General features: G+C 41.7%; 1 protein-coding gene across 15 annotated transcripts in view; it reads left to right on the top strand.

Moving 5' to 3' along the window:
* BANP (BTG3 associated nuclear protein) overlaps positions 1-14,798 on the top strand; it is a 153,201-nt gene that overhangs the window by 51,339 nt on the left and 87,064 nt on the right. For 12 of the 15 annotated variants that reach the window (XM_059667108.1, XM_059667107.1, XM_059667099.1 and 9 more), the window contains 2 exons: positions 3,746-3,862; positions 5,624-5,799. In XM_059667108.1, the coding sequence (XP_059523091.1) occupies positions 3,746-3,862; positions 5,624-5,799 (293 nt within the window). Of the gene's footprint in view, positions 1-79; positions 100-3,745; positions 3,863-5,623; positions 5,800-14,798 lie in introns of those variants that run through there. The other 3 variants (XM_059667110.1, XM_059667109.1, XM_059667113.1) reach the window with 2 other exon arrangements.

Here is a 14,798-nt window from a genome sequence, read left to right as displayed (position 1 = left end):
CAGAAAGGGCACATCATGGTCAGCTGGCAGGAGCTGTTTGGAGTCTCCAAGACCAGGGAAGAGTTTCATCTGATCAGGCCGGGCCCATCCAACATTATGGTAAACTCTCAGTTATTCAGACCTCAATTTAATTGGATTTAACAGAAAAAAATTCCCAATATTCCCAATCTGTATGTCCTATGTGAAAATTAACACCCTCTTAATTTTAAAATGCTTTTAACCATGATTTGCTTATAATTAAATTAATAGGTTATTTTTGTTGTTGTTATTCACTGTTATTTTAAACAAATTTTAGCAAATGGGCCATATGTTGGAAAAAACACTGCCACTGGATTTCACCAGCATAAATAAATATTACATACCTACAAGTATAGCCTACATATTTAAGTCCAAGAGACTGCTTGTAAACAATGTTCCATAAATGATTAGCATGTGATCACACTGCATTGTGGGCGGTAGTTGGTTCTGTTATAACTTGGCATGACTTTCTGCAGCAGTTTTAACATGTGCTGGCCGATGTTCCCACCTGCGCTGAGCCACACCCCAGCTGTGTGCATTTGTTTACTCACAGTGACTGGTGAATGCATGTATTTACTAGGCCTATTCAGTATAAATTTAAAGTTACTGTAATATGTATAGAAAATTTCTATGAAATTAAGCTTTTCATACATAATTTTAATTACACGAACATGTCTACATAAGTAAAAACAGGTAAGCTAGCTAATTTGTCAGTTTTTTTTTTAACAAATATTTAAAAAACCTACTTTATTATATAATGGATTTTGGCTTTAAGGGATATCCCCTCATCGAAATTAATCCGTTACATCGAGGTTTTTACTGTATCTTTCTTTTGGTTAACTTCAACCAATTAGGACTTTAATCACATCTGCAAAATTCCCTTCAAGCAGCACCCAGATTAGTGTCTGATTGATTGACTGGGACTGTAGTTCAGCCTAGTCAAGAAACTTAATAGTGTGACAATTTTTCAGTATCTACATTTAGATAACTATTTCATTCTTCTTAATGTGATATGGATGTTTCATAATTTTTGAAAAATGAAATATTCTTTGGTACATTTTGAGGTTGACATAAGTTACATTAGTTAAGAGTTGGTAATTTCTGGCATATTGTAATACTGATATTTAAAAACAAAACTGATTCATTGCTCTTTAAATACTTTAATCTAAAACCATCATCCATTTAAAAAATCCTATGAATAGGCGTTTGACAGCCAAATTTTACCTTGTTTCTTTGCTTTTTGAACTTTCATTCCCATTTCTTTTCCAAAGTTTTGTCCTATCTGACAGGCTGTCACACTCCTCAGTAACAGAAATATGGACAGAAATTAAAGCTAAATATTTCCTGTAACTGTAAGGCCCCAGGGTTAAAGACATTTATTAAAATTATTAGTACACAGGTGAACAAAACAACATAAATATGTTACTTTTGTTTATAATGAATTCTTAATAACCCAATATTGTGAATGTATCCTTGTGATGGTGAGGATTTAGTTTTAGTTAATTCCTGAATCCATGACTTATTGCTTAAAATGAGACAGGGTTCATTCAGCATTACTTTTATTTCTCTTTTTAGTTTTTATAGTTTTAAGTTCTGAGAAATGTTGTTCCCATAAATAAATCTGTGGGAGAGGAAAGAGTTCCTCAGGTCTTCAAGTTACATGCCAAAAATTGCTGTGGTCTATCATCAAAAATTATTTTTGATGATCTGTGAGCTGGATATTTTAACTAGGTCTTGATAGTTTTGTTGGAAGCAAAGAGCTATGGAACAATAGCTCACTGCAGGGTTTTCCAGTCGGTCATTGGAGGTGTTGCCACGTTTCAGACTGGCCCTGTGTTTGTACCTCAGGTGTTCATTTCCTGGATGGACAGTGCACCCGAGTATAATTAGAGGGAATATAATTAGAACAAGAAGTAATTTTTTAAAAAAGTAAAACAAACAAATTGACCAGAGATGCTTTCTCAAGGAGAATAATTTTTAGGAAATAGTACTTTCTGGAAGGCAAGGATCTTGCAGTTGAGATGCTGGGAACTGGCCCACACCAAGGAACCTCCTGAAAGTCTTCAAGTGCCTCCTGGTTTACGTTTATTCCAGCTTGAAGCTGGTTGCCTCAGAACATTGTTTCCTTGATCTTAAGAGTCTTTAGGGGGAAAGGTATATTTAGTTAAAACAACTTTGCCGATGATGGGCATAAATGAATTTTAATCAATGTGGAACCTCTCCCCATTATGGAACTTGTCTACTTAGTAGAACTTCCTTAGTTGCTCATGTAATGAGAGAGAACAGGAATGAGTGTGTGAGGGGGGCCCTGGAGGATACTAGTGTTCCGTGGAATACTCTTTGGGAAATATCAAATGTATGCAAACCTTTTTGTCTGTACAGTGGTCGGCAAACTGTGGCTCGAGGGCCACATGCGGCTCTTTGGCCCCTTGAGTGTGGCTCTTCCTAAGCCTTAGGAGTACCCTAATTAAGTTAATAACAATGTACCTACCTATATAGTTTAAGTTTAAAGAATTTGGCTCTCAAAAGAAATTTCAATCGTTGTACTGCTGATATTTGGCTCTGTTGACTAATGAGTTTGCCGACCACTGGTATAGGAGAAGCGTGAATTTGTCAGCCTGTACATGGCCAAGTCAAAGGTCACCCAGGTTACTTGCAACATCCTCAGGGTTTGGTGGTGACTAGCTGTCACCAAAGAACAAGTAGAATAATAAAAAACAACACACCTTTGAGTGACGTGCTATGGATCATGCTCTTTTTTTGAAGCAGAATCTTTTGTGCCCTGATTTGGGGAGAGGGCTGAATAGCCTTGTAGCCGTGACAGTAGGCTAGGTTTTCATGTGTGCTGTTGGCTACATGGATCTTATGTAAAGGCACTGCTTCCCGAGTTGTGTTTTGGAGAATGAGGTCTAAGAATGACATGCTTTTCAAGTAATACTGCCATGTGTTTCAAGTGCTCATTGTGGCACTCTGACCCCTACAATGGGAGAAGACTCTAAAATTTCCTGGGTCCATTACTCCTGCGGGCTAGAAGATTAATGACTGAAGTCTCAATGAGTGTGCCCTTTGAGGTAGGCTCTTGGCTACTGGTGAACACACAGTGCTGCCTCTACGAAGATGCCCAGTGAGGGCTCAGTTCTTTCCTGTGATAATTTTCCTTGAAAACAAAACCCTGAGGTCCTTGGTTCCTGGTTCCTGCATTCTCCCAGTGGAACCTAGAGGTGGTCAATGCCATGTGGCCCACCCGCAGTCCCTCTATTGTGTTGGTCCTTTCTTTCCAGAGCAGCACTAACATTTTGGGATGGTATTTATAAGTGTAGCATTTATAACTGTCATGTAGGAATCCATTGGGATGGAATGAGTAAAAGCATGTTTTTCAGGAAACATGATACTTTAGAAACCTTGTTAATTGTGCATAATTTGTGACATCTCAATCTATTCTGTATAAAGGTTTAAATAGCCCTTTCCTATATTACCCCATGTGCAAACTGAGAATACCAACAATGAGGAAGGTTGCACTCTCTATATAAAAAATTCCCATCTTCAATTTATTCTTTGCCCAGTGTAAATTGTTTATTACTTTAAACGTGGTTTCTGCTTGGGGCCACCTCCCTTCCTTAGTGCCCATCATTGGGAGCTGACTGTATTGAATTACTCTTATGCACTCTTACAATGAATGTTGTTGTTTTAAGGTCTTCTTTTTCTTTGTGATTCTTTTGTTCCCTAGCGTCGTCCCCCAGACTACAGTAATACTCAACAGTGATCGGCAGAACGCCATTGTAGCCAAGATGGACGACCCCTTGAGCAACAGGGCACCGGATTCCCTGGAAAATATCATTAGCAAGTCAGTAGCCACAACACCATCTCCACCTTTCACTGCCACTGCCACTGCCACTGTGATGAGTCCCCTTGAGGACAAATCAGCATTTTGAACTGGGCACAGTTGGGCATTTCTGTCCTCACATGGGTTGAGCCCAAAAGGCACTGTCCACACTTCTTTGTGGTGTGGGGGGGCTGTGCCATGCTTCGGACCAAGGTCATCAGATGAGCTGGATAAGAGCAAGAGGTTAAAAAGGACAGACAGCATTTGGGCGTTTGGGACTGTTGTGTTCAGTGTAGTGTGTGGTATCGAGACATGATGCTGTGTTTTCACAATAGTCAGTCAAGCCCTTATCCTCTTACCTGCTCATGGCTTACTCACATCAGTCTGTCTGTACAGTAGCATGTCAAGTCAACAGTTATTCTCATGTAAATTTGCTAAGTGAAAATTTGCTAAGTGGTGGAGATATTTTGAGGTAATGGCTTTTTTCTCAACCTTTTTCTTTTGAGACATTTTAAACGTAACCTTTTTCGGAGATGGGAGTGTATAAAAGGCATTCTCGCCACCCTTATGTGAGGATGAAGTGAGTTCCAGGTGGCCTTGTCTAGTGGTCAGGACTCAGCTTTTCCTGATAACATTCCTCCAAGAGGGCTCTTTGCTTTTTGTTTCTTACCCGTGTCTTCACAACGTTCTGTTTTGCCTGTTCTCTCAGTCTCCTCTGCAGATTGTTCCTCCTCCGTCAGCTGTGTCCTATTTTCTCTGTTGTCATAGCCGGGGTGTCTGAGGGCCTGCGTGCTGGGATGTAGGGAGACAAGGTGAAGTCTGGGTGTCTAGGTGCTCAGAGGTGGAGGAGGTCTGGTCGGCGGAGAAGAGACAGGGGCAGGTGTGCCTCTCGATGGCTCGGGTGAAGAAGGTCAGCCTTCAGAGTCTGAGCCTTTAGGAGCCAAGTCAGCCTGGACAAGCCTCTGTGGAATCAAGAAAGTATACCTCCCTTCTCTGGGTAGAGCTAGGATTTGAAACATGTTTTAATGTGTAAACAGGGAAATTGTGCTTCTCTTTCCTTCTCAGTGCTTAGCAGTCCACGTTGAAGGGCCGTTGAAAGGGTCTTTAAAAAGGCAAGTAGCATGTCTCCAGATAATATTTTTTATTTTTTGAGTACTTTTCGAGCTGGGCTGTGTCCTGTTTTTCTGACAATATCTCATTGCTTCGTATAGGACCCCTGATGGTGGTGAGAATATTTCATCGGAGATACTTGACTGGCTTTTTAAATCTACTTCAGTGGTTTTTGTCAGTGGAAATCATTGGGAGTGATAACTGCATTTTCAAAGGCTGAGTCATTTCTAGAATGTCTAACAGTATGGAGTGGATTAGATCAATGGAAGTCTCTAGCCATCCTTCCTCCTAATTTACTAGTAGTTTTTCCTTTGACATTGCTTAAAAGTTACTTTATGTGAATGTCAACATTTTATAGGAATACCTCTGTGATCCAAAAACAGCATTTAGGCCTCGAGTCACAGAAAGCTGTGATTTTACTTCATGATATAAACACTTTTTAAAACTTTTAAAATGTTACATAGTTTCTCCCAACCTCAAACTATTTACTGGTATCAAATTGCTATTAATCTTAGTAGAGGAGGTGCATGCGAAGACTTGTGCCCACTGCTCCGTGTGAAGTTAGCCTCGGACAAGGGAAGGAAAGAGGAACACACAGCGACTCATTGCTAGTCTCTGCCTGTCGGTGGTGCTGCTCTCACAACACTGGTGGTGTTTTTGTTTCCCGCTCAGCGCGGTTCCCGGGCGTCGGCAGAACACCATTGTGGTGAAGGTACCTGGGCAAGAAGACAGCCACAATGAGGATGGGGAGAGTGGGTCCGAGGCCAGTGACTCCGTTTCCACCTGTGGACAGTCGGGAAGTCAGAACATCGGAAACAACGTCACCCTCATCACCCTGAACTCAGAAGGTGCGCCCACAAAGCCTTCCTTTCCTTTGCCTGAATAGCATTAGGTACCCCCCACCCCCTTTTAGAAAATTAATATATGTTTATTGTTTTTGAAAAGTGATAAAATAGAAAAATGATGAAGGAAGTGTAAATAACCTGGTAAATTCCAAGTTCAGAGAGATCTATAAATTTCCTGGGCATTTTCTGTATTAACATACACACTAATTTATGATTTTATAACTTGCTTTTTTCCTTTGCATAGTAGAAATCTTTCCACATTAATACAGACTTACATAATCATTTTCAGTCAGTTTCACTTATTTAAACAAATTCTGGAGGCTTTCTAGTGATGGGACAGTTGTAATTTTTATAACTAGTGGTGTAACTAGTAGTTGGTTCACTGCCTTGGACAATAAGTCTATCCATGTCTCTCTGATGAGGGCCCAACATAGTCTCTCAGAGGTGTTGCACTTTCAAGTTGGGTCCGTGCCATAAGCTGTGTCATTTCTTCCAATGAGATTTAGAGGTTATGAATCAGGACCATTCTGTGGTATCATTCTATCAGGAGAAAACATTTTGTAATACATTTGTTTCACTGACACTGTCCTTGGGAATGCTTCCCCCAGCAGTTTCAATATAACGAGAACTTGGACTGAGCAGTCTTAGTTGGCACAGTGGGTTGGGGAAGATGATACAGAGAGGAGTGGGTGGAGTCGTCTTTAAGTCACTGCTGTGTATGTGATGTTGGAGGAAGAGCTAATCCATTAATGTCTCTTGTATCAGATTTACTACTGACCTGTAGGGCGTCATCTGTTAAATATTTCTCTGAGATTTATGAATGCACTGAGAATTGGATTAGCCGTCTCCTGCCGTGTCCTCCCCTAAGACTAGAGCAGCTTGCTCAACTGGAATGTCAAGTTAGCTAGTTTATATTGGAGAAACATTATTAATATGCAAAGTGCTAAAGGGCCATAGGCTTGTCTGTAGATTGAGTCATTTTAGTTCCTGATAAGAGCCCAGAGCTACAACAAGACAGATTGTTCTTATCTCCTTATAAAAATATTTAAGTGCCTAAAGTTTTAGAGAACCACAGGTATCAAAATGGTTACTTCTGAAGAATTCCAAATGGTTTGCATGAATTGACATTCTGTTTTATATCAAATTAGAGTTGTTTTGTTTATAGCAAAGATACTGTATTATTTTATCCCAGTATTTTGCTCAGGCAGTTTCATCTCTCATGGCATGAACTCCATTAGAATGAGAAAGAAGTGCTAACTGTTGAGAGCAGTGAACAGTAAACTTACTTCATACTTCTTGCACCTGCCTTCTCTTGGAGGTTTGGTCTTGGTGTACTTCTATTTTTGTTAAGTAGGGAAAGTGTTGGGTATAATCCTTTAAAGATTAAGCAAGCTAATTGAGTTAGGGAAACAAATGAGCAACACAGACCAAAAATGGGATCTGTTGATTAATGAAGGGACTTAGTTATATTCTTAATGAAGAGTTTAAATTCCTGCTGCTCATGCATTTGGTAGTTCTTAGAAAACTTGGCTAATCCTGTGTATAAAATGTTAGGTACTTAATTTTAGTGAGAGGGTTGTACTTCAGGTATAATTTAATCAATATCAGAGATTGGCCTCATGAATGTTCCAAAGCCCAGTCAGTAAGCTGACTTATATGACAAATATCTGTGATGTGCTCATTGGGAGTGGTGCAATGTCGTCTGGGTGAAGCATTTTGAATTGCTGTGTTCACAAAACATCAGCCATGCATACATAAAGAGGGAATTTAGCCAAAAACATTTCTTGATAATTTATTTTACATAAAACTTCTTTGCATATTTTTGTGTGTGATAACATTAAAACATTTTACTAGTGATCATAAATTGGCTGCCAAGAATAGGATTACAGACAAGTTAATGACCATAATGTAATCAAGAGAAACTAGTATGAGAATGTCGGTGGATGTGTGAGCATGAAGACCATGCAGTGAATGCCGCGCTTGTCCTAGATCAGAGAAGAGGGGCCGGAGTGTGTGATCTAGAACAGTGCTGGGAAAGTGACATCATTTCAGCATCTCATGTTGCATTTCAGAATCACAGCATGTGACACTGATTAGGGACTTTCTGTCTGTGCCCAGGAGTTCCCACTCCTTTATGCCAAGGGATGCTCTTCAGCACTTGTTTCAGTTATGGCCGAGCTCAGGACAACATCTGTGCTGAGCAGCCAGGAGTTCACAGGGAAAGAAGAAGCCCACCTGGTTCTACCCTGCGGTCCAGGCTTTGACCTCCAGGACTGGGGTTTCTGGGCCTGAGTAGGTGGCCTTGGCCCTCAGCCAGTGGTGTGGTCATGCTGTTTCTATGAAGTGTGCTCATAGCTACAGGAAAAGATTGGACTCCAGTTCCAAAGCCATTTGTTTTTTCTCTGTTCCTATATCATTATCCTATATGTAACTCAACCGTCTTGTGTTGCCAGTTTAAAACCCCCAAAGTATCAGTCTGTTTACAGCTTAAAGATGTCACATCACTCCCCAGTAAGTGTGTGTGTTGGGCCACACGTTTAAAGTTAACTGTCTAAAACCAGAAAAGGGCCATCAGTTTTTATGGGTTGTTTGGAGGAGATAGAGTGTTACTGAATGAGGTTCACAGTCAGAATGTAAACACCTTAATTTATAAGGGCTCAGAAGTTGGTGCCAGATTCTAAGTACCGTGTGATCCAGTGTTGGGAGGCCTGGCCCAGCAAGACATACTTTGAAAAGGCTCATTTGGTTCATTCCCAGACCTGTTCCTCCCCAGCCTGCGGGTTCCCCTGGTCCTCACCCCTGGTACCTTATCTATCACTTTTAAAAGCCACAGCCCTCTTCCCGGACTTGTCCTTTCATTCCAGAGTTAATGATGTTTGCTTCAGAGATTGGTGTAAGAGCGGGATGTGGCGGAGGTGATACTGCATTGAAACATTTGAAGTGTGAATTGAGCATCTTAGAGTGGGTCAGAGGAGAGGTATATGAACACTGGGTTTCAGGAGCAGCTTAGGCATGGATTGAACACTAGGGTTTTAAAAACTGGTGGGTGAACTTAAAGCTGGGAAAGGGCAGTACAGCAATTGGCTTGAATGTAGATTTAATATTACTTTGAAAATAACTCTTAAATACCTCGCATTCCATGTATTAATGTTTGATCCAACATGTTTCCTAAAGTAGCCTCTGTGACTGACCAGCCCCACAGCCTCCAGAGGCATGATGGACAGTGTGGTCCTACAGCTTTAGAGCCTGTTGTATCAGGGCAAAGGCCGAGAGGCCTCCTTCATAACCTTTTCTAATTGTTTCTTTTTAAATTTACAGGAGCACTTATGTTTTCTATGCTGCTTGACACATTACCACCAACATAGTGGGTCTAACAGCACTTTTTATTATCTCACAGCTCTGAGGAGGCAGAAGTCTTTGTTCACAAGGCCTAAGTCAAGGCATTGACCGTGCTGGGCCTGTATCTGGAGGTGCTGGAGAAGATCTGCTCAGTTAGGGTGTTGGCAGGATTGTGCTCTATAGTTATACGACCAGTGTCCCCGTTTTCTTGTGGGCTGTTGGCCCAAGCAACCCTTCATTTTACAATGGAGATTTCTCTCATGTTAAGTCCCCATGACCCTAATATCTCTGTCATCCCTTTCTGCCACCAGCAGAAAAAAATCTGCTTTTACTGGGCGCATCTGATTAGGTCAGCCCCACCTGAGACTCTCCTCCATCCTAGGGCTAACTACTCAGTGGCTTTTTTGATACCTGTGGGATCCTTTGTGTCCCTCGACATAATCACAGACAGAGGTCATGGAGCCATCTCAGAATTCTGCCCACTCAGACCCTGCTCATGCTGGCTTTAGTTTTGGCCTTGTGTTGTGTGTAGTTGTCTGGTGTACTGGATTCCGAGTGTAGACAAGATTCTCCTAGAGCAGGCTTCTCCGTTTTCTTTTCTTCCTTTTTTTTTTTTTTAAAAAAAATATATTTTATTTATTTTTTACAGAGAGAAAGGGAGAGGGATAGAGAGTTAGAAACATCAGTGAGAGAGAAACATCGATCAGCTGCCTCTTGCACACCCCCTACTGGGGATGTGCCCACAACCAAGGTACATGCCCTTGACTGGAATCGAACCTGGGACCCTTCAGTCCGCAGGCCGATGCTCTATCCACTGAGCCAAACCGGTTAGGGCTTCTCCGTTTTCTAATCCCTGACTCCTTTGGGAAACATGAGAGATCTGAACGTTGGAGGTGTCAGAAATAATGAAATATATCATAGTGATCTGTGTCTTTTCAGATAGCACATGTCATCTTGCTGTACTAGATGTCCTGCCCCTTAACTCCCACCCTGACTCCTGCTCAGTGACATTGACTGCTCTCCTGGAAGCCTTGGAATGAATAAGGCCCCACTCTCCCCACCCCTGTGCCTCATGGACATGGCGGAGACTCAGATCTTTCACAGAAATGTTTCAGAAAAGGTAGCAATCATAATTATGATTCTGATGAGATCATTGATAGTGAGGAAATGTAAGAGCAGAAGAATTGTGCAATAATTAAAACTGCGCCCCACCATGGCCTGCAGAAGCACAGAGGATAGGCAGAGGGAAGCTGGGGCAGGACATGAATCATGAGGTCAGGATATGCCAAGGCTGTAGTTTAGGTCTTCTTTTTCCTCTGTTCAAGTGGTTGTTAGCCATCAGGCCATCAGGGCGCCCAGTTACAGAGAACTCAGGGTGCCGACTACTTCAGGGATAGTTGAATAGTGTTTTCACTTTAAGAAATGTTTGAGCATTACTGATAAAATCTTTATAATAGAATTGTTGATCTAAAACATCCCACTAAAAAAAACCAAAGCAAAATTAGCTCATACCAGAAAAGCATTTTAAACAGAAAACAGTAGAATGTACCATTTCTAAATTGAAATCTCTATAATTTGTAGTTTGGGAAATGCCAATCTTAAAGATTTTTAAAGTTCTCAAATTTTCTTTCATGTAATTATAAGTCCTGATTTCATAGAAAGGACATCCTGTTGGAAGGCCACCTCTCTTCTCAGTTGTCCTCTCCGCATGTAGCCGTTCATGTGATTCAGGACACACCATGCCTTCCCATTCTCTTTTAATCCTGGCCCCTTCCCCATCATGAGTATTCCACTGATTTATGGTTGAGATGAAGATCTTTTTGAAGCATCTATATATGACATCATAGAAATTTAGCTAGCAGATGGCCAGAGTTGACATGAGAAAAGTGTAGCTTTATTTTTACATAAATAAAAATAGCCCCTAGGATCCTGGAATACCCCAACACATGATTCTTTATGGAACAGATAGTTGTAAGTGATACAACAATAAAGTGTTTCATGAATTACACGCAGGATTCTTACTCTCCACCTCTGTGAAAGAAATTAATTATTTTCAGTTACAGTAATCCATGTCCTGGCTCTGGAAACACTTGATGTATGTTTACAGTAATGCAGCCTGACAGGTTTCAGGACACTGGCCTGAGATTTCCTACTCAGCAAATTCTATGGGGTTTATTCTGTATTACCATCCATATTTGGAACTATTTCTTTTATTTTATGCAGTATGCTGCTTTTGAAATTCACAAACAGTTTGGGCAGGCCTTGACACAAGCCAGATGAAAATTACTTTGGGGTATAGATGGAAAATACAGCCTGACACCAGTTCATGACCATGAATCTGTTCTCTGAAGACTTTCCTGGAGATGGTGGGAACTGACCTTGAGGAACTAGATTGACATGAAGTTTGTCGTGTTGTGGAATTGACACTGTTTTGGGTCTCTGAATCAACCTGAAGCCTTTAGTGAATCATAAAGTATTGACTTCTTTTGGTTTGTTTTAGGTAGAGACTAAAATAGGTCATTAGTTATCTCTCATGGGTACAAAGAACTGACTATATAGTCTTAATAATAGCTAATGGACCAGCTGTGACAGGCAGCTCTCAGCAAGGGTGAGGTGGCATCCAGGAGCAGAAGCAGCATAATGGGAATCCACAGGTGTGTCCAAGCAGAATTTACTCCCTCGCCCTTTCTGCATCGGAACTGCTGACACCATACACCACCATGCCTCTTGAGATGTTTGGTGTGGCTGGGGGGCAGGACACCACGGGCAAAGCCATGTCATCTTTGGAAAGAGTTGAGGTAGCAATTAGACTGCCCAGCCTTGTACTTTCTGAGGTCTTTCACACACAAGATGTGTGCAGACTTGAATTTTGCTATTTGCTTTGGAGGAGGGAGGATGCATCATATGGAGTCAGCTTAGCAGAGAGCCCCCAAGTTGCAATAGTGTACGTGAAGTCCTGGTACATAGTAGATGCTGAGTAAATATTGTCTTGTTTTTTGTCCCATGTAATATCCTCTTGTCCTTGGAAGAGAGATTTATTGAAGTTTAGGCCCTGGGATAGCAGTGTGACTGGGACCCAAGGCCGACTGGCATTGTGGGCAGGAATGTGCATTATGATCTCAGGGGAATGTGTATTTATGTCAACAGGTGGGGAAGGAAGCATAACAGTAGCTGGTTGTGCTTCTTGGCTTTAAACTGACCTTGAGAATGTACGTGGCCCTCCTCTTCACCTCAGTGCTTTCTCCTGGTCACTTCATTTTCCTGGCACTGAAATGGGCCTCAGAACAAATATGTGTGTTCTGAACTGTTTTAGTGGTCAGAAAATTCAGGTTACTGCTGAAGGGTTTTCATTGTAATAGGTTTTTCAGAAGTGCCAGTTCATTTCATTGAAGATTTAAATGATTGGAATAGAAAGCAAGTTTATTTTTCTTACATTCTGACTGGTAGTTTTCAAATAAAGCTACTAAAATCTTTCTATTGTTTCAGATGCCAAAACCGGACCAAGCAATTTTAGTAAAATAAATATATCCTTTCTGAATTGTCAAAAGGCAAATTTCTCAAATATTTATGTGGGCAGGTACTCTGTCTTATTTTCCATTTGAAAGACATGATTCATTGTTACTGGGGAGAAGTGGGGATCCAGACTGTGCTCCAGCTCTGAGTTGGAGGTAAGTTAGGGATGAGTATTTCCAGAGGAGCAGAGCTGAGTTAGCAGGTGCACCAGCATGACTCGGGTGAGAAATGCGCACCCAGTGAGCCTGTCTTCTTGCCAGGGAGCTCGGAGGTAAGCCCCACGATGGTGATGGTGGAGTCCTCTTCCCCCTGGGATGGGTCCCCTGTTCCCATGGCTATGATTTTTCACCTCTGTGTTGGTCAGAGTTGCTGCAGCCTGTATTTCTTGACTATCTAGCTCAGACTTCTTGCTTGAGAGATGACCACCACAATTCACAGGGTATTTATGTGAAGTTAGGAATGAGTCAGTTATAAGTAAGTTATAAATTTCCTTCTAAAATCATGAGATATTAGATTGAAATAAAGTTTTTGGATAATTTCCTGCATTACAAGAGAAATTTAAGCCATTATTTTCTGTAGTGATACAAGAGGGAAAATAAGGAAAGTTAGTTTTTAGACTAATTTACTTTTTTTGGGGGGGGTGGGGAGTGAATAATATTCCCTGAAATAACAACTACTGTAGGAGTTTAAAATGACACTGTTTATCCTCTTGACTATTCTGGTACATTTCCAGAAGTCTGTCTACATAGCACTGCGGACTGGCTTTCGTCCATAGGCAGGTGCCAGCAGGGAGTAGGGTCATCGTGGGACATTGAAGCTGACTTCCTTGTGGTGGTCCCACTGAGGAAACAGCCCTCCCAGTTCACGTTTCTCAGGCTGCACACTGGACAGTCGCTTCATCAGCTGAGAGGGTATACTGCACTTTCACATCATACCCTTTGATATAACCTTTTGCAACCCTGAGTAATTTTTACATAAAAAGAGGCTTAACTTTCATTTGTAAATTTTTTTTTTGTTAATTTAACATCATGTTTTGCCTTCAAAAGAAGTAAGTTGAACAGATGAAGTCATTTTTTTCATTCTTCCTCTAGAATCAGTTTGAAAATACCTGCCTTTACATGTGTGTTTCCTGCATCTGTGTAAATGGAAAGTTACAATACTGTCCTGCGGCATTGTTTTCTTTTTTTGTTGTTAATCCTCACCCATGGATATTTTCTCAATTTTTTTTTTTTTTGAGAGAATGGAAGGGGAGGGAGAGGAGAAGAGTGACAATCATTGTTGTGAGAGACACACATCGATTGGTTGCCTCCTGTACGCACCCCAACTAGGGCTGGGGATCGAACCTGCATCCCAGGTATATGCCTTTGACCAGGAATCAAACCTGTGTGCGGACTGATGCTTTAATCACTGAGCCATGCTGGCCAGGGCTATGGGCTTGTATTCTTGCTTGTTCCTGGAACCATGAGGCTCTTCAGTGGGTGACACTTAGAAGAAGGATGGCTTTTTCTCCTGCATATCACTGTTCAGCACCAGGGCCAAGTACAGGGTTTGCACAAGGTGAAGTGGTCCTAGTGCAGGTATTTGAGCATCAGAAGCCCTCTTGCTTCCCCCCCAACCTGTGATTCGAGAGGCTGGGCAGGGCCTGTGCTCCATGGTGCCAGTGGGAAACCTCATAGTGCAGAGGACACAGCTATGGTGTAAGGAGAGGATAGCGTATGGAGGACAGCCTGGTAGGAAGCTGGTTCTGAAGGCGAGAGTAAGAAGTAAGGTTCACTGTGAGTTTACAGAGACCTCAAGTTGTCATCTCTTCTTAAGAGTAGGGCTGCCCTGCCGGCATTACACACACACGCACACACAGTCTCAGTATCACTTTGACAAGATGTTGACTTGCTGTTTGGAAAACAACACTGAGCTCTCGTCCAGTGTTTACATTGCTTTAAATATGTTATGTAAACACCAGGAGCTTGCTAAGCAGAGTTCAGTTCACTTGTTATTCCTGAGAAAGGCCACTCAGTCTGTAGCAGTGTTGGCAGTTAGGCTGAGCTCCAGTTCACATCTGCACTGCGCAGTGTTGATGGCTGTCAGGAAGACAGGGTGGCATCGCCCAGTACCTCTAGTGGTTCAGGATGCTGCCGCCCGCCCTGACTGCA

This window comes from Myotis daubentonii, chromosome 15 (genome assembly GCF_963259705.1).
Source record: "Myotis daubentonii chromosome 15, mMyoDau2.1, whole genome shotgun sequence".
Taxonomy (NCBI): domain Eukaryota; kingdom Metazoa; phylum Chordata; class Mammalia; order Chiroptera; family Vespertilionidae; genus Myotis; species Myotis daubentonii.
Note: the sequence above shows the minus strand (reverse complement) of the source record. Positions and strands in the feature narration are given on the sequence as shown.